The following is a 26,602-nucleotide window of genomic DNA, read 5'->3' on the forward strand; positions in this document are numbered from 1 at the left end:
CCTCATCTGTAAAATGGGGATTAAGACTGTGATTCCCATCTGAGACAACCTGATAACCCTGTATCTCCCCCAGTGCCTAGAACAGTGCTTGGCACATAGTAAGAGCTTAACAAATACTATCATTATTATTACTACTACTACTACTACTACTACTCCAACTACCAATACTCAGCGTATTATGAAGCTAAACCCAAGCCAGCCATAAACTCTTCAGTCGTCCAAACCCTGCTGTCTCCTCAATAAGCAAACAATTCGCTCTTGCCACAAAAACACTCCAGGGCCACAAAGGGTTACAGTTGCTGTCATAAAGGCAAGGGAAAGGAAACAGACATGTGGCAAGGCAAAGACATGTTTATGGGATTTCTAATTGTAGATGTAATGGAAATTGTCTGTGACATTTTCCAGAGATCAAATCTTTGGGCAGACAAAATTCAAAAGTATAACAGCCTTCCAAGGATTTGGGCTGGAATTTTTTTAAAAAGACTTGAAATGTAGGAAAGTATCCATTGGAAATAACCTCTAATGATATGGCTCTGAGTGGTATGAGTGCCCATTTCATTCCATCAGCTGTGTTTATTGGGCGCTTACTATGTGCAGAGCATTGTACTAAGCACTTGGGAGAGTACAATACAACAGAATTAGCAGGCGTGTTCCCTGCCCGTAGTGAGCTTACAGTTTAGAGGGGAAGACACACATTAATGTGAATGTTTGTGTGCATGTGTCTACCTGTTATTGTCACTACTAAAAATGTTTGCTTTACTTTCCATGAAGAACAGGCACCCTCTTTGACCCCCTGAAAGAAGGGCAAAGGCTTTTTCCCTCTTAGAATAGTCATTCAGTCAATTGTATTTATTGAGTGCTAACTGTATGGGCAAAGCATTGTACTAAGTGCTAGGAAGAGTACAATATAGCAATAAACAGACACATTCCCTGCCCACAATGAGCTTACAATCTAGAGGTGGAAGTTGCCAGAGTCAGCTCTCCAAGGGGTAAAAGTGGTCAAAAACCCATTTACATTATCCCAAAGTTTTAGAACCACTAAAGAGAAGCAGTGTGGCCTAGTGGATAGAGCACAGGCCTGGGAGTCAAAAGGACCTGGGTTCTAATCCTGGCTCTGCCACGTGTCTGCTGTGTGACCCTGGGCAAATCATTTCACTTCTCTGTGCCACAGTTACCTCATCTATAAAATGGGGATTAAGACTGTGAAGCCCCTTATGGGACAGGGACTGTGTCTAACCCAATTTGCTTGTATGCATCCCAGCATTTAGTACAGTGCCTGGCACTTGACAAATACCACGATTATTATCATTATTAGTAATAATAGTAATAATAATAATGATCTGAATTGTCCATTCAGATCCTTGTAATACAGTTTGTTCTCTGCCTACAGGGTACAGTCTAAAAGTCTTTGTTTTGTTTTCATTTTCATTTTTATAAATCTGGAATGAATAGAAAAAAGTAAAGGAAAAAGTATATTGGGAGTTGGTAGTGTGGACCTAAATGTTATTTGAGGGATTTCTTCTATTTCCCTAATAAAAACTTCTTCTGGTAGAACAAAATCTATCTGTGCTATGTTGGTTAGAAGGGTGAGCCTCCTTGCTACAGTTAGGTTTGACATCTTCACTGGGATTGAATCCTTCCACAGATCTCCTTGAAAAACATTTTTATTTTGTTTTGACTTTTTCATGTAAACAAATTTAAACGCAGAATCCGCAACTAGTGGCAGGACACCAGAAGCCTCTGATTATTGTTCATCCTTGGCTTGGAAGTATATTTTCAACAGCCCCAATCTCTTGTGTTGCAACGTTGTCATAGTGAAGGGTATTTGTAAGGAAACAATATTCTTTTGTTTTCATTCACCAATATATTTTGGCTTCTTCCTTGTGTAGGAGACAGGAGTAATCAGTGTCCTTCTGGATTTGGCTTGGATCCTACAGGACCTTTCTGTGCCGGTAAGTGTGAAGGACCCCTCTGAGGGTTTCCATTACTCTACCAGTCTCGGCTACAAGAGGGAGAGTCAAGCAGAAGCATACCCATTCCATTTCTAGCTTGGGCATTGGCTAGCGACTGGAAGGCCATCTGCTACAAGTCAAAACTCACCTTTGCTGGGCAGCAGCGGCACAGGAGTCAAGGGCGATGACTCAAGTTCACTGCACGGAAGGAGGCAATGGTCAACCACTTCCATATTTTTACCAAGAAAACTCTCTGGATACACTACCAGATGATTGCAGATGGAGAGCAGGGCATGCTGTGAGAGATGCGTCCGTGGTGTCGCTATGGGTTGGAAACAATTTGACAGCATAAGACAAGTGTGAAGGAAAGTGGATCAGGAGCTACAGGGCTTAGTTGTGAGTGCCTTATGGGGAGAGCCCTCTTTTCTGCCTTCTAGATAACACCAGGGAGTGGATAGGCAGCCAAGCTGCTGGACCACACGTGTGTAAGACAGAGGGCAGATGTTTCACTAGTGACAGGAAGAACCGTGGGCCTGGGCTCTCACCAGAAAATCCAACTCAGTCACTTCTCTGAGCCTCCTTAGTGATTCTAAGCTGCCGATTAACATCCCTTGAGAGAGTGAATGTTTGCCGAGGAATCCTGTGGCTACGCCTGATGTCGAATGGAACTCCTAACCCAAAGGAGGAGCCGTTATTAAACACGTCCAGATTTTAGAGGAAGGGCATTCCCGCCCAAGGGTGAAGTTTTAGAGCTCCATCTGGATAGAACATATTGGCAGAATAGCGGGACACAGTTGCGGGGACATATGATTTGGCTGTGATGATTTTTTGGTGATTCAGGGGTTGTAGGAATGACACTACAGTGCTGCAGCTGCAAAGCCACCTCTCATCAGCAGGGCTGGGCGAACTGGCTCATTAATACTACTGAGTCTTAGCTTGACTTTTTGGTTTTCAGATGAAGATGAATGTGCGGTCCGAAGCCCCTGCTCTCACGCTTGCCATAATGCCATTGGGACCTATTACTGTTCTTGCCCCAGAGGCCTCACTATAGCTGCTGATGGAAGAGTTTGCCAAGGTGGGTGTGAAACCAAAACATCGCCTTCCATCCAGCCCTGCTAGGTGGGCGAAGTGTCAGGAACACTCTTAGAGCTGGGTGGGAAAACAGGCATCGACCGTCTGGGGGAATTTGGCTGAACAACATGGTTTCCCGGCAGCGACTGGCTTGGGAAGGAAGAAGAAGAGTGGTTTCCAGAGTTTTGGTGGAAAGCAAAAGTTACTTGGTTCCACAGAATCACTGAGGGAAACTTTGCCCCCTGACTTTTCTTCTTCCACTGCCCTCCACATCCCTCCACTGTTCCCTAAGCAACATGTCATCAAGATAGTAATAATAATTATTACGACACTTACTCTATGTCAAGCACTGTACTAAAGGCTGGGGTAGATAGAAGATAATCAGGTTGGACACAGTCCTTGTCCCAAACGGGGCTCAAGTCTAAGTATCGGGCAGTAGAATATAATCTAGAAAGAACATTACCTCTCAGTCTCACCCTACCTGAGCTCTGCTTTTGGACCTCTCACGGCATTCGTCGGCATCGGCGACTTTGTGTTTGTTGGGTGCAGGTCGGGTACCTGAAAATCTTTCTCATCTTGGTGGCTGTTCTATCCTCCCACCACAGCTAAAAGCATCCCTTTATTGCAGATGTTGATGAATGTGTCTTGGGCGGACACACCTGCCATGCAGGTCAGGACTGTGAAAACACCATTGGCTCCTACCGCTGTGTAGTCAGTTGTGGGATTGGCTTTCGGCGGACCTCTGATGGGCTGAGTTGTCAGGGTATGGAAATGGAGAACCCCCTTGTTCAGTCCACGTTACTTTGAGAACCAAGACCCCCACCCCGCGACCTCACATAAACCTAGTTCCCTTGCAAGCTCATCGTTACACCATTAAGAAGCCATTCTAGTGAGGAAGGTGCACGCGAAGTTAATTTCGTAGCTCCCCTAGGAGTTCTAGGTCTTTCCCCATTCAGTATTTGAACTTAAGTACTGAAGGTTGTCTCTCTACAATTTTGGGGAATTAACCGTCCTCCGAAGGATCTTAAGTAATATATTTTTCGCTTAACGTTTATTTTCTTGTCAGAGATGAAGGCAAGTCAGTTGGAAAGATTATTTCCCTACAAAAGCAAACACTTTCCTTTCTAAGTGGAAAGAGTGGTTATTTTATTGGGGTTTTTTTTGTTTTGTTTTCCACATCCCACTGTGAGCAGCACTCCGGGGGTGAGAGAAGTAAGAAAAATCACAAAACCATCTTGGTAATGAAGCCCAATTTCCCAGCTACCTCAGGATCTATGGGATTAAATAAAATGGGATAAGCTGAGAAAAATCTCAGGAAACTCCTTTCCCCAAAATACCGAATTTTCTGACATAAACTCTTTAGTTATAAGGTTATTTTTACTTACGTACATGTATATTTGAAAATTCTCACTTTTATTTCAATAGTGAAAACATTGATTTTGAGTTCAGAGCAGTAGAGAAGTTATCCACTGATAGATTTGCCCTTTTTAAAATGCTCTCCGATGTAATTGTCAGTTGCTCCAACCTTGGCATAGAGAAAAGGTGGGGTTTCGTACTCTCTAATTATGGTAGCCATATTAAGTGGCGGGGCTGGGCTTTGGGCAAATCTAGGAGAATACTGAAAATGCGAAACATCTAAACAGTAAGACATAATAATGGTATTTATCAAGTGTTTATTGCGTGCTGAGGTAAATACAAGCACTGAGGTAAATATAGATAATCAGGTTGGATAGAGTCCTTGTCCCAAGTGGGACATACAGTTTAAAGGGGAGGGAGAAAAGGGATTTCATCCCCATTTTACCGATGAGGAAACTGAGGCACAGATAAGTGACTTGCCTAAGATAACGCAGCAGGCAAGCGGCAAAGCCAGGACTTGAACTGTCCCAGCTCTTTCCTAGGTCATACTGCCTCCCCACATCCCATTATCCCCGCCTCCATTTTTGTATAAATTGATTCAAACATTCCAGCTACCGGTTCTTAAAGGCTTTGTTTGATTTGACAGATATTAATGAATGCCAAGACTCCAACCCCTGCTACCAGCGCTGCTTCAATACCATCGGAAGTTTCCACTGTGGCTGTGATCCAGGTTACCAACTCAAAGGCAGAAAATGCTTGGGTAGGAAATGGCAATGGAATTCTTGCAATGGTACACACAACATAAGCTTGATTTGTCTCAGGCACCCTGAATTGCGTGGCCTTCAATCTTGTGAAAGCAGATATAATGAAATAAGTCAAAGTGCTCTATTTCCTTTTCCATTTCCTTCGTCGTATCAAATGGCCGTGTTAGTGAAAAACAGCCGTGAGTCCTGGAAATTCCACATGTGACTGATTGATTTGAAATAGGATGGGGCCGAGACTACAAGGCCATGGTCAAATAGTCATTTATATCTCATAATGAAGATGATGATCAGGTTGCTTACACAATGATGCCAGAAATACCTCCACTTGGAATTGGGAAGAAATAGGAGGCAGTGACCTATACCACCCACTCCAGCGCCACTTCTACCCTCTTGTGACTCTCTCTCCCTACTCAGAAACACTCTTTTCTCTCCATTTCAAACAAGAGGAACTTGGGCAGCAAAGGGTTTGCTGTAGCAAACCCACCTCAACTTTTAAGAACAGCTTCACTATGCAGTTATTTCCTATTCTTATGGAGAAAACAGTCCTCAAAATGTCAGCACAGATAGAGTGTACTGAGCTCTCCACTCCCCACAGACCTTATTCCGGTCCTCTGGGTGGCTAGATGAAGCCCCTCGCTGTTCAGTTCTGACTCCTAGTTAATCCGAATTTTGGATTAACCAGTCCATCCCTTATCCTGAACATATTCATCTATAAAGCTTCTGCCAGCAATCTAAAAGGCAGAGTTTCCTTTGAAGCAAAAGAGAAGAAATTGTTTTTATTAACTTCAGTCATCTCCATTTTTTCTTAAGATGTGAACGAATGCAGGCAGAATGTGTGCCGACCGGACCAGCATTGCAAGAATACACGCGGTGGCTATAAATGCATTGACCTTTGTCCAAATGGAATGAGCAAAGCTGAAAATGGAACTTGTGTTGGTAGGTATAGCAGTAGCCAAGGCCAGAGTCAAGAGATTGTTCACTACCAACCCAACTTGCCTTCTTTTGAAGGATTGGAAATCTCACTTGGGTGGTAAAACACTTAAAAGGTTCTTTTTCTTCTATTTTTATGAAAATTATGTGAGATAAACCTTCTGAAAACCTAACATGTGACTCACTTGTACTCTCAGGAAATATAAAGGCAATGGAGAGCATAAAGAGTGAGTTTAATCAGCAATGGGAACGTTGAATGGAAACTCTAAGATCGTACTCTAGTTTTCCTGTACTTCAGCGGATAAAAATTTGAAATTTCCTGGAGATTTAATAAGAATTGTTAAAGCTAATTAAGAATCATTTATCTTCATTCCCAGACACTGCATCCTAAAATACTTTTTCACCATGTTCTTATTTTCTGCATTTGTAAATTAACTTGTTATCTTTCTAACGCACATGAGCGACAGTTTCTTACTCTTTGGAGGTTGATTTGACAGAATATGTTTAAACCAAAAATTGGCAACTTGGATTTTGAGATAAAACATCACCGTTGTCTCTGTGTGTACAGATATTGATGAATGCAGAGATGGTACCCATCAATGCAGATATAACCAGATTTGTGAGAATACAAGAGGGAGCTATCGTTGTGTTTGTCCCAGAGGCTATCGGTCCCAGGGAATTGGAAGACCCTGCCTAGGTAAGTTTGCTAAAAAACTTACTAAGAAAGAACAATGATACTAATGCAATGGTGGACTCTTATTGCTTTTGGCCTTTGCCGGTCACTTAATGAGCACAGAGACACTATTCCTTCTGAACTTATGAATCCTTCAAGTGCCTCGAGTTGGGCCTCGAGAACCCCATAATTAAGAAAATGTAGAGCTAAGAATGTAGAATTCAAACTGCTGAAGACTGATCCATAACTAAGAAAAGGTAGAGCTGAGAATGTAGAATTCATACTGCTAAAGACTGATCCATAATTAAGAAAATGTAGAGCTGAGAATGTAGAATTCATACTGCTAAAGACTGATCCATAATTAAGAAAATGTAGAGCTGAGAATGTAGAATTCATATTGCTAAAGACTGTTCCATAATTAAGAAAATGTAGAGCTGAGAATGTAGAATTCATATTGCTAAAGACTGATCCATAATTAGGAAAATATAGAGCTGAGAATGTAGAATTCATATTGCTAAAGACTTATTCTGTGCCCAAGTATGGCATGGACCTTGGTGCAATTGCAGTACCTGTTGAGCAGAGGTGATGTAGGCAAGCGTAGCTATGAAATTCCACCTTCAAACTTTTTTCTTGATTTCTTCAGATTATTTCAATATAGTTGATTTTGAAGGTGCTCAGTGTAAGCAATCTTTTTTTTCACGATGGTTGTCACCCTTTGGAGGACTAACAAAAGAGAGATTGCAAAGGAAAGATGACAACACCATTTGGAGCCTGGAGCCGATCAGGCATTTGCTTGCATAGAAGGCATAGCTAATTCAAGCACTTTAACATGTTACTGAGCGTTATTAAATTCAGTCAGGTCTGTGGGTATGTCTACCTATTTGCATTTTTGTCCACTTAAACATATACATAAATACCTTGTAAAATTGAACCCACTTCATTAAGAATAAGTATAAATGTGCTCACCATCTTGCCCAAATGTGTACACATTTATGCATGTGAAAGATGTTGGCAAAAAGCTTTTATGCATTGCGATATGCTTATGTTTATTGAAATCTCCCCCAGCAACCTTGTATTAGAGCTTATAATTTTATGCCTCAAATGTCTGATTGCTTGTTCTGTTAGACAATGATACAAGGGAGTTTCTTCACTTTTTAGCATATATTTCTCTCTCTTCCTCTATCTTTCTCTGTGTGTATGTGTGTGTGCGCGCGCGCGCGCACATTGTATGAGCGAGAGAACCACACTCTTCCCTAAAATCCTCTGTGGTTTCATTCGTGCCAACATAAATGTGTGTTTAAATCCCTGGATAGGTTTGGGCAAAGGGTGAGAGGCTTTAGAAGGTGCCACTGTGGTGGCCACTGAAGACAGGGGAAGTCTGAAGATGACTGAAGTTGATAGGAAAGTTCTCAATTGAGCAATTTAAAAAACCCATGGACATTAATTTTCAGCTAACTTCATCATCATTCACCTCACAATGGAAAGGGAATGTATCGGTTATACTGTTTTATATTGTCCTCTCCCAAGCGCTTAGTACAGTGCTCTGCACAGAGTAAGTGCTCAGTAAATACGACTGACTGACTGGCTGACAAACACCCCATCCTTCGGGGTGTTTGTATAAGCTTCTCATACGTGCCTTGCTCTGGTGTGTTACATGATGTCTTCCCCATTGGCTTCCCGGACTGACTCTTTGTTTTTGTGTTGTGTCCGTGTGTGTTTTTTTTCCTTTTTATGATCCGTGTCATATGAGCAGACATTAATGAGTGTGAACAGGCTCCTAAACCTTGTGCACACCAGTGCACCAACACTCCCGGCAGCTTCAGGTGCCTCTGTCCACCTGGACAGCATTTATTAGGTGATGGGAAATCTTGCGCCGGATTGGAGAGGTTGCCAAATTCCGGTGCTCAGTACAGTAGCTCTAACTATGGGCAGTTCTCCTCCGAGAGAGACGACTATCAACCTCAGCAGTATTACAGGCACCATGCAAATCGATTCAGCTCCTACTCAGAGTATAGAAACAGCAGAGCATCCCTCTCCAGGACTAAAAGGAATATTAGAAAAAATTGCCCTGGAGGCTATGAGACAAGAAATGACACATGTGTAGGTAAATGTCATCCATATCACCTTCTCTTTTTGTGGGTTCACAGTTTGACCATAGGTTATAATTCGATTAATTGATCACAGATGGGGTAGCTTGGGTGCGATAAATGGTTTTTTTTGGTAGCCTCATATTTCAGATAGCAAGAGCCTCAAGGCAATTAGATAATCCTTCCCTTTCCTGAGATATGTCGCTATGGCATTTGACACCCCCCCAATATTCTGTGTGTGTGTGTGTGTGTATACACATATCTACACACATACATGCACATATATACGATATAAAATGCATATGTATACACATTATACATAAACGTGTGTACATGTTTATATATGTAAAATAGTTTATGCATAATTTTTATTCTGTCCGCATGTGTAATCATGTTATATTTGGTCAATTTTTTTTCTTCCTTTTGGTCTTCTGAATAATGCTACTAATAGAAGGAGAATTGAGTACCACCTTCTGTTTCATTAACATTTGTCCAGAGTAATTGAAAATTTGCTCCATGGTTTATGAAGTGAATTAGGGTAGGTAGGGTTTCAGTGGCACACTCCCATGTGGGATACAGTTTGGTAGTGCTGATCTTGGGCCGCACAATTCTAACCAACAGATTCCACAGCATAGGTAAGCAGAAGTGATATGGACCCTTGGTAAGACCTGGTATTTGATTTATTTAGATCAACTTTTAAAAGTACTAACTTTGCCTCAGTAGCTCAAGGGAGCTATACATATATTAGTGTTGTGTCAAAGAGTTCTAATTTCCTTAGAAACTTTGCATTATGCCAAGGGTAACATTATTATGGTAAAGCTAGTCTCCTTTGTTTTCACCAGAAACATCTTGATGCTTTTGTTTTGTATTTTCTTAATGACATTGATTTCACCCTCCATCCCCACTTTATTCCAACCAATAGTATTTGTCCTTTCCCCTTCTTGAGGCATTCAGTGATAAATGTTAACATTTAAATACAAAAAACAGACATTAAATTCTGTGAAATCCCACGGTACCCACCTGTATTTTCAGAGCACAGGCTTGGGAGTCAGAGAAAAAAAAAAAGATATTTGTTAAGCGCTTACCATGTGCCAGGCACTGTTCTAAGCACCGGAGTGGATACAAGCAAATCGGGTTGGACACAGACTCTGTTCCATGTGTTGTTCATAGTCTCAATCCCCGTTTTCCAGGTGAGGTAACTGAGGCACAGAGAAGTGAAGTGACTTGCCCACGGTCACATCAGACAGGTGGAGGAGTCAGGATTAGAACCCGTGACTTTCCGACTCTCAGGCCCGTGTCTATCCACTACACCATGCTGCTTCTCAAAGGACTTGGGTTGTAATCCTGGCTTTGCCATATGCCTGCTCTGTGACCTAGGGCAAGGCACGTCACTTCTCTGTGCCTCAGGCACCTTATCTGTACAATGGGCATTTAATCCTACTCCCTCTTGCTCAGACTGAGTCCCATGTTGGACAGGGACTGTGTACAACCTGATTAATTGTATCTGCCCCAGTACTTAGAACAGTGCTTGGCACATAGTAAGCTCTTAACATGTATTATTATTATTCACCTTTCCCTGACCCAGCTCACTCTTCAGTTAAATGGAAATCAGGGAACTTGGAAATTCAGGGTGCATTTAGGCACATACTCTCTTTTTAAAGTGACTGAGAAGTCAGTAAGCATGTATTTGGTGACTGCTGTTTGCAGGTCATTGAGGCATGAGGATCGATAAGAAATGGACAAGACATAGTCCCTTGCCCTCAAGTAGCATAGAGTCAAAAGCTATTTGTGATTCATTAATTTTAAGAGAATTAAGGATGAAAGCTAAGGCCTCCACTCCATACTATATTATCCACTGTAGGCTTTTTTATGGTGTGGTCCCATCTCGACTCTTCTGGCTCTTGTAATAATTCCTTCAGCTTCTTCTTGGTTTTGTTTTTCTCCTCCTCCCTTAGTATGAGTGTCAACACTTCATCTTCTGCCACTTACTCTTTTTTCCACCAGCCCCCTCAGCTCCAATGTTATCTTTGATCCTTGATATATTGTTGACTTCCTCATCTGTCTCTCCACTAAATTAAGTCATGACCCAGAACTTTCCTGGCCTCTAAGAAATCTTTAAATAGATGGTCTTTGCTCACCTGAAATTTGGTAAGATGAAGACCGAGGTGTTTGTCTTCCAACCTGGTACACGATATGTGTTAGCTCATGTGGAATAGGGATTGGACCCAATCTGATGGTCTTGTATCTACCCCAGTGCTTACGCAATGCTTGGCACAGAGTAAGCACATAATACGTACTATTATTATTGTTATTGTAAGTAATGCCACCTTTTTGTTCCCCAATAGATCAGGCTGATCTCTGACTCCTTTTTATATCTCAACTCATTCAATTTTCAAGTCCAGTCTCCCCCCACCCCCTCTCTTCTTAGCATCGTTCATATTTGCCTGATCCATTTTGTCTTGCCCTGCTGCATAGAGTTCAAATGCTAAACTCTCAGTCCAATTTACCCTTTTGGTTGCTCTTCTAGCACCAGTCTCCCCACGATGATTCCATTCCTGGCCAGCAGCTCCTTTGGGTCAGTTGATAGCTAAGGATCAGAGCCTTCTAAGCACTTCAGCTGCTCGCCTCACCCTACCTGATCTCAATCAGTCGGTATTTACTGAGCACTTTCTCTGGGCAGAGCATTGTACTAAGTTCTTGGGACCCCTCAAGCAACTTATTCTAGTAGGCGATAGAGACTCTAAAATATATTTCAAGTAGGGGGAGCATTAGCTCTCATCTCCTACTCCACTCCAGTTTGAACCCCCATATTCCCACCCACCTCATTTTCTTGAAACAACCTACGTTGTCTTCCCTCTCCTAGCACCAGAATATGTATAAAATGACTCTAAAAAATGCTGTATTTATGATCTTGGTAAATAAACTAGATTTGAATGAGACTGCAAACATCTTCAGTGTAATTGTAGCAAGAGCTACTTACAATAAACACAAATCTATTCAAATTCACCATCTGGGATAAACAACATAAATGTGTAATGAGTTTAACTGATCCTTTATTAAAGAACTATTTAATTTTTAAGATAAGGAATGCCACTGCATAAATTAATTAAGACATATTGACTAACTTCAGTGTTCCCTTTACAGAAACAGCCCCTGAGAATAAAGGGTACAGATACAAGGGCAAGGGTGACGCAGAAGAGTGGAGACCTGAGTCTTATGACATTCCTGTAGAAATCTACAAGCAAGGAGTCTCTTTTTAATATTATTTAAGCGCTAGGCATTGTACTAAGCACTGGAGTAGATACAAGCTATACAGGTTGGACATAGTTCATGTCCCACATGGGTCTCACAGTGTTCATCCCCATTTTACAGATGAGGTGAGGTGCAGAGATGTTAAATGATCTGCCTGAAGTCACACAGCAGACCAGTGGAGGAGTCAGGATTAGAACCCAGGTCCTTCTGTCTCCCAGGCCCGTGCTCTATCCACTAGACCATACTGGTTTTCGTGGCACATTGTGTGGCCTCAGCTTCAACATATGGAACGCTGATCACGTGATAGGAGTAGAAGTGATGGTATTTATTGAGCATCTACTGAGTGCACTGCACTGTGTTTAGTACGTGGGGCAGCACAATAGAAGCTCAAGACACATTCCCCAGTTAGAGAACTTCATAGAACCCACGACAATCACCATCTTCAAGTAGGTTGAGGGCCAGTTGGAAGCTACCAGGGTGTCTCACTGCTCTCCATTGTCAGTAAGAACGTAGCCAGAGTCATTTTGGACAGGCTGTTGAATGTCGTTAACCATGCTCTTCCTGATTGCAATGTGGCTTCAGACCAAAACACAGCTCGGCAGTCAGGTAATTTGAAACACAACAGGTATAAGAAAACCAAGACCCCAAACCAAGACTTCTATAATTGTATTTGTAGATCTTTCAAAGGCATTTTGGCACAATTCACAGACTTGCAACAGCTAAATAAATTTGGTGGCCCAGAAGAACTCATCTGGAGCTCAAGACCACTAAGGCAGAGTATGGCCAATCAAGCCAAAATTGAATGTGTCTTGTCTTACCCTTTTACCATCATGATTAGAGTGTGCAGGGCTATAGACTTGCCCAATGCTGTTCAGTTATTGTGGGCTGTCATGCTTGAGAGGCATAGCGGCGGACCTGGAAACTTGTGTCAGAATTTGGGTTTAATTTATTGAGTTGAGTGTATCATCAATAATCCTTGCAGCCTGTATCTAGGAACTGCTGTATACAGTTGGCTCGACATGGGAAATCCATGAGAAGGCAAGCAGATGCTTCGGAGTCACTTCACGAAATCAGTTCAGCCCTACAGATGGACAATAATAGTCTGAAGGAAACTGAGCTCCTCAGGAAACTCCACCCCAACCTAAGATTTCACTGGCAACATAGGACTTGTTCTCAGGGTGATCTAGTGGATAGAGCACGGGCTTGGGAGTCAGAAGGACCTGGGTTCTAATCCCAGCTCCACCACTTGTCTGCTTTGTGATCTTAGCCAAGATACTTCACTGCTCTGTGCCTCAGTGACCTCATTTGTAAAATGGGAATTAAAGACTGTGAGCCCCATGTGGGACAGGAACTGTGTCCAACCTGTTTAGTCTACCCCAGCGCTTAGTACAGTGCCTGGAACACAGTAAGAATTTAACAGATACCATAAAAAAGCCTTAAAATAGTCATAGAATTTTGCCATCTATGCAACATGCTAACGTGAGCTGCACAATTAAAAAAGAGCCGATATGTCCTGTGGGGATTGACAGGCATAGTTTGGCAACAAAACGAGTTCCAGCTCCAAACCAAATTGAAGCTGTGGTAATCTCCTAATTTCTATTCTTCTGGCTTCTCAAATAGTTCACTGATACCAATTATGAGTTATGCTCAACATTCATTCGTTCATTTATTCATTCAACTGTATTTATTGAGCACTTACTGTGTGCAGAGCAAATTGTACATGTGTACATCAAATTGTAAAGCAGAATCACCAGAAATGAGGTATTGGAAGGTGTCTCATGAGCACTGAGACACTATTCCAAGCAATCAAGCTTCATTAGGTGCCAAGGAAGGAGGTGCTATGATAGAACAAGTGTTTTTAAAACTCACTAGTAGTGCATCTGAACCAGCGTGATTTAGTAACGAACTAGTGGGAGACAGATAAGGCAGACAGCAGTCAGGAGCTAGTTTGTTCCTCTGGCTTTGGGAAGGCGAGAGGTGGTCAGACAGTTGCAGTGGCATAACCGCATAACACATAATTGTGTGCACATCCAATAAGGGCTGTAATAATCACACAGAGATCTTTCCAATCACACCACCCACAGATAGGACTTCTCATCAGTATAATCAAATGTGAAAAATATAAAGAACATATATTTACATTCGGAGACGTGTTCACACACTGTAATTGAAATGATCATTGTGATTACAGATCAGAATAGTCTAATATTGAAAAATGACTTGAAATACTTCAAAATTAAGCCGTAGTAAGCTCTCTTTAGAAAAGGAATATGTTTAAAAACTGAAACTATTAGATTGCCTTTGTTCTGTACAGATTTTTGCATAGTTACAGTCTTGGTTTGTTTTTCCACAGATATTGATGAATGTGAAAATAGAGACGCCTGTCAGCATGAGTGTAAAAACACCTTTGGCGGTTATCAGTGCATCTGCCCACCGGGCTATATTCTCATGCCCAATGGCAAAACATGTCAAGGTGAGATGAGTTACTGTAATTGTTCTCAAAACCAGAATGGAAAGCAAAAATGTTACCCACCTCTCACCTCCCCTTCTGAAGCAGTCATCTGGCCCAATTTATTCTGTCTTTCCTTTCCCATTGAGTAAGCTCCTCAAACATTATTTTAGTAGGCAGAGACGATAAAATGACATTAAGTAATTTATGGGTGTGTAGGGTTGAGTGTTCAGCGAGTCTTCATTGTGAAATAGATATTTATTAAATGGCAACCCAATCATCTGAAAGAACCCATATGTCTCCTCAGTGTCTAACCTTAGCCCTAGTTGTGGTTTTCTAGTATGATGGGATCAATTTTTTGCCTCACAAGATGATTGAGGAAAGAATTAACTGGTGCATCCGTGTGAAGATGTTAATTCCTTAAAGTGGGAAACATCAAAACCTTCATTTCTGTTGTTTAGCAGGGGGAATTCCATAGGAAACGTCTTGGAATTGCCTGTTAATGAGCTAACGTGAATAGACTTACTACGGCAGGCTCCCCCTGTTCTTTCCAGAGCTAAATTAAGTTCAGTGCCCTAATTAGGGCCAGATATAAAAACCCCATGGGCATCTCTTCCTCTGGGCTCTCTTAGGTTTTCATTCTGCTTTATCTTTAATCATGTTTTCAGCTCTTTTTATGAAAATGATATGGAACTGGGGAAAGGGAAGAATTTGAGGCAAACAATGCAGTCTTGTTTAGAAATGTTTGTTTTATATAGATACGCCCTCTGTGTCTCATCTAATAAGAAGCAGGGATTCATGAAAATCTCATTAGGAAGTTTGCTCTTATGGGATTCCCTTCCCGATATTGTGGAATAAAGGACCCTGGAGCAATGGATAAATGGAAAATAATTTTTGCTGAAAATCAGAGCTAGGATGTTTATGCACTCTCTATCACCAAACCATTGGTGAAGCATCCATTACTAGAAGGTTCAGTTGAGAAATTTGTTGTGAATGCCAAATTGTGGGTTGGGTTCTATTGCTGGGTCTCTCGTCTCTTTGGGAGGGTTCTGAAGAAATCCATTCTCAGAGGAAGACTGTGTGTGGAAGATGAAGAAACATTAATGCTAAGGGGAATAGAGTGATCTTTTTATGGTATCTATTTTGTGCTTACTAGGTGCCAAGCACTGTACTAAGCACTGGGGTAGATACAAGATAATCAGGATGGACAAAGTTCCTGCACCACATAGCACTCACAGCCTTAATCCCCATCATACAGATGAGGTAATTGAGGCGCAAGAGAAGTGAAGCGATTTGCCCAAGTCTCACAGCAGACAAGTGGCAGAGCTGGGTTTAGAACCCAGATCCTTCTTCTCTGGGGACTTTTTTGCTCACATTTTATGGGGTTACATTTGGTTTGATGCAAGTTACAGAGTATTTTTTTCTTTTCTAAATGATGCCAGTTTGGTTTTTAATTATCCTTATGCCCCTCAGTCATTTCACAACATTTTTCAGTTTTGAGAATTATGCTTGAAAGAGTGGAAAATAATGGGTAAGGATTAAAACCAGGTGGCATGCTAAATGTTTGTTGTTTAAGTGGTTTTCATATTATTGTGATTTCATAAAGACAGGAGAGAAAGCAATTTTGTCCCAGTTAAGAAGGTTTTACTGTGAAGAAAAACTGATGGTATTTTTATAGCTTTTATAAACTGTTTGAGGTATGTAGATGGTAGAAAAAAAACTTTTTCCCACCAGCTTATTTTGCCTTTAAACAGATTAAACTAGTACAGAACAACACAGCAAAAAATAAAGTTAATGACATGTGAGTGTAGAGACTAGAAATTATGTTTTGTGTGCTAATTGTCGTTAGTATCAAATTTGGAGGTGCTAGATGGTTTGTCATACACTTCTTTCATTCTGGCCATCTGGCAGATCCAGATACAAGGAAAACTCTTATCTTTTTAGTGAATTTGCTCTTGAAAAAAATTTAGATCACCTGGATATGTTAAATAACCAAGCACATTTGTGTCTAGACCTTATAGATATGGGGAGAGAGAGATTTCTTTAATTAATTCATTCAATCGTATTTATTGAGCGCTTACTGTGTGCAGAGCACTGTACTAAGTGTTTGGGAAGTACAAGTTGGCAACATATAGAGACGGTCCCTACCCAACAGTGGGCTCACAGTCTAGAAGGGGGAGACAGAGAACAAAACAAAACATATTAACAAAATAAAATAAATAGAATAAATATATACAAATAAAATAGAGTAATAAATATGTACAAACATATATACGTATATACAGGTGCTGTGGGGAGGGGAAGGAGGTAAGGCGGGGGGGTCCTGTCAGACTTCACATAGATGGTATTTAAGTGCTTAATGATAATAATAATTGTGGTATTTAAGTGCTTACTATTTGCCGGGCACTGGGAGAAATACAAACTAATGAGGTTTTTTTTCTTTTTTAATGGCATTTGTTAAGCATGTACTATGAGCCAGGGATTGTACTGAGCCCTGGAGTAGATACAAATTTATCAGGTTGGACGCAGTCCGTGTCCCCTAAGGGGCTGGCGCTCTTAATCCCCATTTTACAGATGAGGTAACTGAGGCACAGAAAACTATAAGGGCCTTGACCAGGGTCACACAGTAGACAAGTGGCAGATCTGGGATTAGAACCCAGGACCTTCTGGCTCCTGGGCCCATTCTCTTTCCACTAGGCCACACTGCTTCTCACCAGCTCATCTGGGCATATGTTCCTAATGAGATCCAAATGGAAATCCCACTGGATAGTGTATTATAGATGGACTTCTCTGGACCCAGATCTGTTCAGGAAGAAAAGACTCCTGCAAGTCAGATTTAGATCCAGATTCTGGTGTTCCCTTCCACCAATGTAGCTGCACTTTAACGTGGTCTTTTGACATCTTGAACTTGATAGTCACCTGCTGGAAAATGACACAAAACAGTTCATCTGAAACATTTGAATGATCGCACTCCAAATTAACGGTTTGTAAACTTTTGGCGTCACCTCTTCTGGGAAATTGGCAGAGGTGATCTGTAGTGTTCACATAAGCTAACAAGGCAATAAGCTTATTAAAGGAGTTGCACCACTCGCATACAACTCACATGTCAACTATTCTCTGCCGTCTCCGTTCACAGCCTGAAAAAACTCCCTTTCGAAGGAGGGGGTCGGGGTAGCCTTTTGATTAGGATTTCCAATTCCATTTTCCTAGGCAATTTTCCTATTGAATCCTTGGCTTTTGAAGAAACTGGATCTGGCATTGGAGCAAGGAAATTTTATGATTGGGGATTAATTTCATTTTGCTAGAAGGAGGACCTTATCTGATGTCTGGACCTTTCCAGTCTTAAGGTTCACAAAACCTAGAACATAAAAATGTTGGTCTTTAGACATGCTCTGGATGAAAGGAGGGGAAGAATTCCTCCCGGTGTAATGGAAGATCTTTGTGGGCAAGGAAAGTGTCTGCCAATTCTGTTGTATTATACTCTCCCAGCCACTTAGTACATGGCTCTTTATACACAGGAAGAGTTGAGTGTACCACTGACTGATTTTTTTTTTTTTAATCCAGGGAGGTTAAGGACCTGAAAGGTAAAGAATACATCTGCCTTTAATCAAATTAACAGGCCACAGTATACTTTTGCCCAAATATTACCAAGAGTTCATATCGAGCCTTAGAGGGGAGGTTTTGCTCTTAGGTTTAATAAAAGTGTCTATTGATCACCTACTGTACTAAAGCCCCTGGGAAGGAACAACAGAGGCACAGGGCATGTTCCCTGCTGACAAGAAGTTTACACTGTACTGCGGGGAACAGACATAAAAATGTTTCCAAGTGGAGGAATCAGAATAACTACATCTGAAAAGTTGAGAAAACAAATGCATTTCAGCTATACGATTTAGCATAGGTAATCATTTTCAAAGTACTTCATTATATTCAAATGTGAGATGGACAGAGCAAATCAAATGCAAGCTGCTTTAAAGTTTTGCCCCAAATGGATCCCACTTCCTTAATGCTGGGAGAATGCCATGCCCTAAAATTTAGCAGTCCTCAAGCCCATTTGACTAAAGCCCAGATGACTCTCTTAGATGTCCCCAAATGGTCTTTGCAGACCTGATTGGAACCCAGAAACCTCTGCTCATGTATCCTGAAGCATGTACAGAGGCTGTTAAAAGACAGCTTGGGAGCCAAAGTTGCCTAGATTTGGATATGGAGGAAGAGAGGAGAGGAGAATAGTCAATAGTACCTACTTCAATAGGATACCAACTCTGACCAGTCCAATGCCGAGGGAAGGAGAACAGGGAGACGGGATGCATTCTTATTTGGAAGTTGTACTTTTTATTGTTGATTCGATTAAAGCGCCAGCATTGTACTTAGTATAGTATCCATCAACCAATGGTATGTATTGAGTGCTTTTGGAGTGCAGAGCATTGTATCAAGCGTTTGGGAGAGTACAATACAATAGAGTTGGTAGATAAGCATGGAAGCTCATACATCCACCCTGCTCAGTACACTCAACGTGAAAGCCAATGCAAAGTCATCTATTGTTCTAGCACAGTTCCTGATATAAGTGTAGTAAGCATAGAGGCTTTAAACCCAGAAAATTGATGATGTTTATCTGATGTAAATAGATATTGATGAGTGCCTGGAGCAGAACATTCACTGTGGACCCAATCGCATGTGCTTTAATATGAGAGGAAGCTACCAGTGTATCGATACGCCTTGCCCGCCAAACTACCAGCGAGATCCCGTCTCAGGGTATGTCTCAGTTCGACTCCTAGATGTGTTTTCTCCCTTCTGATGAATGCAGTGTTTGTGATTTTTTTTTTAATGGTGTTTGTTAAACGCTTACTTCATGCCAGGCACTGTACTACGCACTGGGGCAGATACGAGGTTGAAAACAGTCTCTGTCCCACGTGGGACTCACAGTCTTAATCCCCATTTAATTGATGAAGTAGCTGAGGGCCAGAGAAGTGAAGTGACTTGCCCAAGGTCACACAGCAAAGTGGCAGAGCCGGGATTAGAACCCAGGTCCTCAGACTGCCAGGCCGTGCTGCTACCTGTTAAGCTTGTGGGCTCCTGCCAGCTGCTAGCTAAAGGGGTGCACGAACTCAATCGGTTTGTTCTTGTTCCGGTTTGGGGGAGATCAGGAGACCAAGTTATCCCTGAGCCTGCGAGAGTTACTGCTTCCACTGGCCCCGGAAACCGACCGCAAAATCTCAAACCCAATCACGGTCACCGTTCTAGTCTGTTTCACAAAAGAGCCTCATCCCTGGAAATTTTCCAGGCTCAGTCTATTTGGGCTTAACATGGTCAGTGCCTCTGGGTTTGAGCCCTTACATAAACTTTTCTACCGATGTTATCATAATGAGTCACTGTCTTCTGAGAGCCTCTTGGTGCTGAGTGATCAACAGGAGTCTTTGCAGTTCTTTTGGCTTGATGGAAGACACCCATCCTTTAATGTGTGCTGGAAAATCTACACTTATTTTGCTCCACTGACCGCCGGGTAGAACCAGGCATCCGGCTAACTGAGCTGCCTCTAGTGTTCCAATATCCCTGGCCATCTGGAATGGGTTCCTTTCTGTAGGTGTTTTCTGCCTGCCCCAACTTTGGCCGGGGATGCCGGTCGGACCTCAGAAGTCCAGTTTCCTTTCAACTACAGCCCATGTTCTCCCGGACCTCAGTCAGGTTTATTGCCACCTCCACTGAGGGGAAAACAAAATACTCTCTGTGAGTTTGGAAGAAATACCGGAAGGTGAAATGCAGACAGAGGGTTCTTCTTTCACTCGGAAGATGGTCCTCTTTCCACTCCGCTTGTTCTGTTCGATACCAGTGTAGGGGTTGGCGTGCCGTCTACTAGACACCATCGCTTCATCGCTTTTCTCCCCCAAGCTGCTAGGTCCTGTGACGAGTGGACATTTGAGCGCTGATACAGCCTTCAGAGAGGCAGTAGATCCATTTGCTTCTCCTGGTCCTGGGTAGCAAAGGGACACCAGAGTGCATATGTGAGAAGCCTCTCTGAGTATTGAGAACTCAAGATAACAGTAGCAGCCTGGAAGATGGTATCCTCTGAACCAAATGAAACTAAATGGGAATTCCATTTCAGCTGCTCTGAGTACCCATTCATTTAAATTGGGGGATCGACGGGCTTTCTGGACAGCTGCCTGTGCTCTTTTTATTGAAATACAGCTTCAACGTTTGTGTTGCCTGGAAAAATAAAGTGGCGGAAGAAATTATCAGAGAAGGGATTTAGAAAGAGTAGAACCAACATACCGTAGTGGTCGTTCGGTAGGACACTGTGCGTAGTGTGCTGCGCTGAACGTTCGGGAGCACTGTACTGTGTGAGCCATTAAGCGCTGTGGTAAAGTACAGTAAGCAGGTCCAGGAGGGCTCTACTTCCCGCTGCCACTTGAACTCTGGAGCCCATAAGGGGCCACCAGCTTCATCTCTCACCTCATTCCCTCACGGCTCAGGTAGGCCTCCGTGAGCACCGGTCCATTTTGCTTTTCCTAGGATCCTGATGGGCCTGATAGGTGTACACTCAGTATTGCCTTATGCTCTCCTTCGTACCACTGGGTCATGTGCGGTTCTTAGTATGTAGTGCATTCACGTTTTGTACATACATTTACCTGTGAGGAAAAACTGCAGTGTGTGAAGTCTGGACCAACTGGACAAGCAACGCCAAGCTGAAGACGGGATAACCGAGTCTTTTCACGATATTTGGATTCAGTTTCAAGAGGCTTTCCGTGAGTGGTATTTGCACTCACCGGGCCAAGTTTTAATGTTTCACAGAAATGAAGGCTCCTCCTCAGTAGATAACAAGTTCTTCCTGACTCCCCAGAATCTAGGGTGAGGAGGTTTTCTGACTGTAGGCCCTGTCCACCTGTAGTGAGACTGTCTGCTGTTCTTTATGCCTCCAGGACATGCATGTGGATTAGTTGCCTCCAGCCTCCCCTTGGATCTGAGCCAAATAATTGTTCACATTTTATGTTGTTCTAATACCTCTAGGTTCTGTCTCAAGAATTGTCCACCCAATGATGTGGAATGTGCCCTTAGCCCATATGCCTTGGAATACAAACTGGTCTCCCTCCCTTTTGGAATAACCGCCAATCAGGACTTGATCCGATTGGTCGCATACACCCAGGATGGCGTGATGCATCCCAGGACAACGTTTCTCATGGTGGATGAGGACCGGACCATCCCCTTTGCCCTCAGGGAGGAGAACCTGAAGGGAGTCGTGTACACAACTAGGCCACTCCAAGAACCAGAGACATACCGCATGCGGGTGAGAGCCTTGTCGCACAGTGTGGACGGAGCCATTGAATACCAGACGACGTTCATCGTTTACATAGCCGTGTCCGCCTATCCGTATTGAGAGACACCGCCAGGATCAGTCCCGGGCACTCTGACCACTTCTAGAGTGGGAATGATTCGCACCTCCGGATTGATGCCATTGCCTCTTCCTAACCAGTTGCGAACTGCAACTTTAAAATGGTGCTATGCTCTCTTTCCTGGGCCTTTCTTGGCACTGCCAAGTTTCAGTATTCCATTTTTGTTTTTAATTTTCATTTTAATGAGGTTGAAAGAACCTTACCCAATTGCTTTATTTATTGCACTGGAGCAGTCACTTTTCAAAGATTGTTCTGAAATACCAACAGGACACATCAAAGGGTATTATATTCAGTATTGTAATAGTCAACACAATAGCTAAAGCCATTCTTCTTTCGAAAACCGACAGAAGACCAAATGCAAAATATTTGGCTGGTTTGAAAAAATAATAAACTGGTTTCTGAATGCTTTTCTTAATACCTAAAGGATAATTTAAAGTTGATGCTTTTTTGTTGCATTTTATGATAGAATTTTGCGTATTATTTTTCTTTGAAAAGAAAAAAAACACTTATTCAGCTACAAAAATGACCATTAAATAGATGCCTCTAGCCCACAAAATTCTCATTTTGACTTACATTAGCCTTTAGAAAATGGGGCATTTCAGTGATTGTGAACTCAACAAAACCATTTTATTAATCAACAAAAGCAACACTATTACTGTACTCCCTTCAGGAATATTCTTTGGTCTGGCTGTATTACTTGACATTATGGAATAACTTTTATATTCATTTATTTCAATAACTTCTACATTCCAGTATTCCTAAGAAGGTTGAAAGGATTTGGGGATTTTCTTTTGTTTTTGTTTTTTTGTTTGTTTTAAAACTATTGAGGGTTTTTTTTCCCCCCCAAATCCAACTAGTTTGGTTTAATAAAAAGTTGGGCGTCAATACACTGTACAAGGCAGTAATAGACTCTGGAAGTAATTTGCCAAGATGTATTCTATTTTTTGTAAAGTGTACATATGTTAACTCTGTGTATTTCTCTGCAATATCTCTTAATAGATTGTTTTATAAAAAATACTTTACCAAAGAAAATATCACATCGAAAACAACAATAAAAATTCACTCCTCTTTTCATAACCCTTCAGAGTCTTTCGGGCTCAATTGTGTGAATAGAGCCAGGAACTAAGCACATGTCCCTTCTGTTGCCTCTTCTACATGAATTGGGAATGCAGGAAAGATTACGGTGGCTTACAGCTTTGAGAACTGTGGCTGGTGAAGGATTGGGGCTGGTGCCTGAATCCAGTTTCACATGCACAATTTGACTGATGGTTAGAAGGTGATCACTTTACTTCTCTATTAAACTCTGGCTTGGAAATTCCTATTTGAAGCCAGGGGCTCTGGCCAGAATTTTAAGATTTGGCCTTAGCCAAATACTATTGATAAAGTCTTCTCACAGCCAAGTACTCCTTTCAGACAGCCCAGGGATGAAGCTGATTTAGACAAATCTAACGTTGGGCCTGGATTTCCTGTTATGCTGGGACAGGGTGGTAGGGTCCGGCTCTCGACATTTAGGACGCCCGCAATGAACAGGACGTTCTCCCGACGCATCCTGCGTGTGGAACCCCACCCTCTCCACTGTCTCTGGAGCATCGATGACTCATGTGGAGTGGGCAGGCCAACAGCTTCCAGAAGTTAGCAGATGGAATACCCTGAGAGATTCAAGAAGGAACTGGAAAAGGAACTGGAAGGTAATGGATCTCCTTCTCTACCTGTAGAAAATGGGTGTGTCTTTCTGGATCATCACTGACTCGCCTCATTGATACTCAGTTGTCCCCCGGGCAGGGATTAGCTTGATGTGAAAGGATTGGGTCACTGGAGGGATTGGAATGGGGAAAGGAGAAGGAAGAGAGTGGAGCTGGGGAAAAAGGAAGGCTGATAACCTTGACCTGCCAGGGCAGCTGAAGGAGAGAAGGGCAATGGGTTTAGACCTGTGGAGAGTACAGATGTAGTGTGGCCCGGACTGCTTTGGGAGTAGGGGCATTGATGATAGGGAGGGGGCCGAGAGCAGAGATGAGGCCAGAGACATCCACGCATACAGAGTATCTAGCGCTCAATAAATACAACTGATTGAGAGCTAGATACTCTGTGTGCAGAGTACTGTACTATTTGGGAGAGTACAATATAAGAGACACATTTCCTGCCCACAACAAGCTTACAGTCTAGAGGGGGAGGCAGACATTAACATAAATAAATTACGGATATTACGGTAAGTGCTGGGGGGCTGGGAAGGGGGATGAATAAAGGGAGCAAGTCAGGGCAATGCAGAAGGGAGTGGAAGAAAAGGAAAAGAGGGCTTTGTCAGGGAAAGGCCTCTTCGAGGATATGTGCCCTCAGTAAGGCACATCTACTCCTTAGAGATGAAAGTAAAGGAAGACAATTTTTAAAAATTGGAAAGAGATGAAAGACGTGGATGAAAGGTGTAGATTGGCAGCTTTGTACCATTTTAACTTTTGGCATTCGCCAAATACAATTGAAAATAATCAACTGAAGCCAAGCAGCAGGATAGGCTGACTTATTATCAAGTCCCTCACACAGCTGATGCCTGCCTGTTGAAAGGAAGTCCTACTATGTTTACCAAGCATAGTTGAGGAGGGTGTTCATTCCACAGGGGTGACTAGGAAAAGGCTTCAAACTGGGGTTTAATAATAATAATAATAATAATTCTGTTTAAGTGCTTACTCTTTTCCTTAAATAAGTTCATAAATTTATAATGACGGAAAAGGCCCAAGGGTGGGAGTGGTCAGATCATTTATTTCCTCTCTTTAGAAGTACGAGAGGCCAACTAATGAAGCATCGTAATCTTCAGAAAAGCTTGATGGAAAACCTAAATTCTCTGATAAGCGGACAGAAATATTGGGCTCCCTCCACCCAAATGTGTTTTTTGAATTCCTTTCCAACTTTCTTTACCTTCTTCAAGAGTCCAGGATAGTTTATCCCTCTCAGGCTCCAGATCGTTCCCAAAGGAAACGGCTTAAAGCACTCCAGATGTATCCTCTTCTCGTTCTTTCCCACATGGCATATTCTGATGGCTGGCGGAGATCTGAATCTGGAAGAATGCACCCTTATCCGTATTTTCCCATATGGATGGCATCGAGAAGGTTGATGATGGGCCAGGTGTCCTTGGAGAACAACCGGATTAAGGTTTACATTCCGCATTGCCGTTTTCAGCCACATCTTTGCCGAAGGGAAGCGATGAATAAGGAAAACATGTTTTAACTCATTTTCTCAGCCATCACATCATGCTCTATGATATTAGTTTCCAATCTGTTTTAGTTTAGAAGTTTTTTTTTCCATCTAAACACTGGTGAACAAAACTGTAAGCAAACTCTCCCACTTTATCAATCCCGTGCACTAAATTGGGTGTTTTTAATTAGATGGCTTTTAACAAATTTCAGCAAGTCTTGGAGGTAAATGGTGTTGCTACTGCCAGGGCATATGATTCTGAGCTATGAATAGTTCCTGTTCCTTAATTCCATCCCTCCTCCATTTAATATGACCCAGGCTGGGGGGAATGTGATTGTTTTCTCTCTCGGTGATGTCATTTTTGTTCTTCCACTTGACTCATCTGGATCATTTTGAGTGGTTATTACCAGATTGTTCCGATCTGGGCAGAATTCTGAACGTAGGGAAAGGGCATTGAGGAAGCCAAAGAAAAAGCGGAATGGGCTTTGTTCATGCTAAAATCCTGCCGCCGTTTAGATTCATAGGTGACCCTGCAGATGGTGAAATTTTATCGTGGAGTGCTAGTGTGGCTAGAGACCACTGGGTCAGTCGTATTGAGCGCTTACCATGGGCAGAGTGCTGTACTAAGTGCTTGGGAGACCACAATATAACAGAGCCCACTGTTGGGTAGGGACTGTCTCTATATGTTGCCAATTTGCACTTCCCAAGCGCTTAGTACAGTGCTCTGCACACAGTAAGCGCTCAAATACGATTGATTCCCTGCCCACAATGAGCTTACAGTCTAGAGCAGGAGACAGGCATTAATATAAATTACAGAGACATACATAAGTGCTGTGGGGCAGGGATGGGAGATTAATAAAGGGGACAAGTCAGGGTGATACAGAAGGGAGTTGAAGGAAAGGAAAAGAGGGCTTAGTCAGGGAAGGCCTCTTGGAGGAGAAGTGCCTTCATTAAGTTTTCAAAGGAGGGGGAGAGTAATTGTCTGTAGGATATAATAATTATGGTATTTGTTAAGCACTTTGTGCCAGACACTGTGCTAAACCATGGGATATGAGGAGGGAGGGAGTTCCAGGCCAGAGGGAGGAAGTGGGCAAGAGGTTGGCGGTGAGGTAGACAAGATTGAGATACAGTGAGGAGGTTGAGGAGTGAAGTGTATGGGCTGGGGGCAAGGGGATTGAGGGCTTTAAAACCAGCGGTGAGGAGTTTCTGTTTGATGGTGGCATTGGTTATCTGCAAGGCCTGGCTCTGAGTTATTTTCTCCCTCTTGGTGTCCTGACCACAGGTTCTTCGCCAAGACAGTTAGCATATCTCTAATAGTTAAACGCCAGGTTGCTCTATTTTCTCTGGCAGCGTCCCGGTGTCCTACTACCCACCATATTGTTGCAGGGCAGTGTGCTAGAAACTTGGGTACTTTCGCTGGAAGTAAAAACCCGACCCCTGTCTTGGAGGAGAAGACCATCTACCTGACCCCTGTCTTGGAGGGAGAAGACCATCTCATCGGCA

General features: G+C 42.5%; 1 protein-coding gene across 1 annotated transcript in view; it reads left to right on the forward strand.

Moving 5' to 3' along the window:
• Positions 1-22,973, forward strand: part of HMCN1 (hemicentin 1) — a 296,199-nt gene extending 273,226 nt beyond the window's left edge. Inside the window, exons 98-107 of the mRNA XM_038757640.1 lie at positions 1,890-1,952; positions 2,908-3,027; positions 3,652-3,786; positions 5,026-5,139; positions 5,954-6,079; positions 6,642-6,770; positions 8,500-8,850; positions 14,439-14,558; positions 19,157-19,283; positions 21,534-22,973. Of these exons, the coding sequence (XP_038613568.1) occupies positions 1,890-1,952; positions 2,908-3,027; positions 3,652-3,786; positions 5,026-5,139; positions 5,954-6,079; positions 6,642-6,770; positions 8,500-8,850; positions 14,439-14,558; positions 19,157-19,283; positions 21,534-21,900 (1,652 nt within the window). The 3' untranslated portion in view covers positions 21,901-22,973. The remainder of the gene's footprint in view (positions 1-1,889; positions 1,953-2,907; positions 3,028-3,651; positions 3,787-5,025; positions 5,140-5,953; positions 6,080-6,641; positions 6,771-8,499; positions 8,851-14,438; positions 14,559-19,156; positions 19,284-21,533) is intronic.
• The last annotated feature ends 3,629 nt before the right edge of the window (positions 22,974-26,602 follow it).

Source organism: Tachyglossus aculeatus, chromosome 16 (assembly GCF_015852505.1).
Source record: "Tachyglossus aculeatus isolate mTacAcu1 chromosome 16, mTacAcu1.pri, whole genome shotgun sequence".
Lineage (NCBI taxonomy): Eukaryota > Metazoa > Chordata > Mammalia > Monotremata > Tachyglossidae > Tachyglossus > Tachyglossus aculeatus.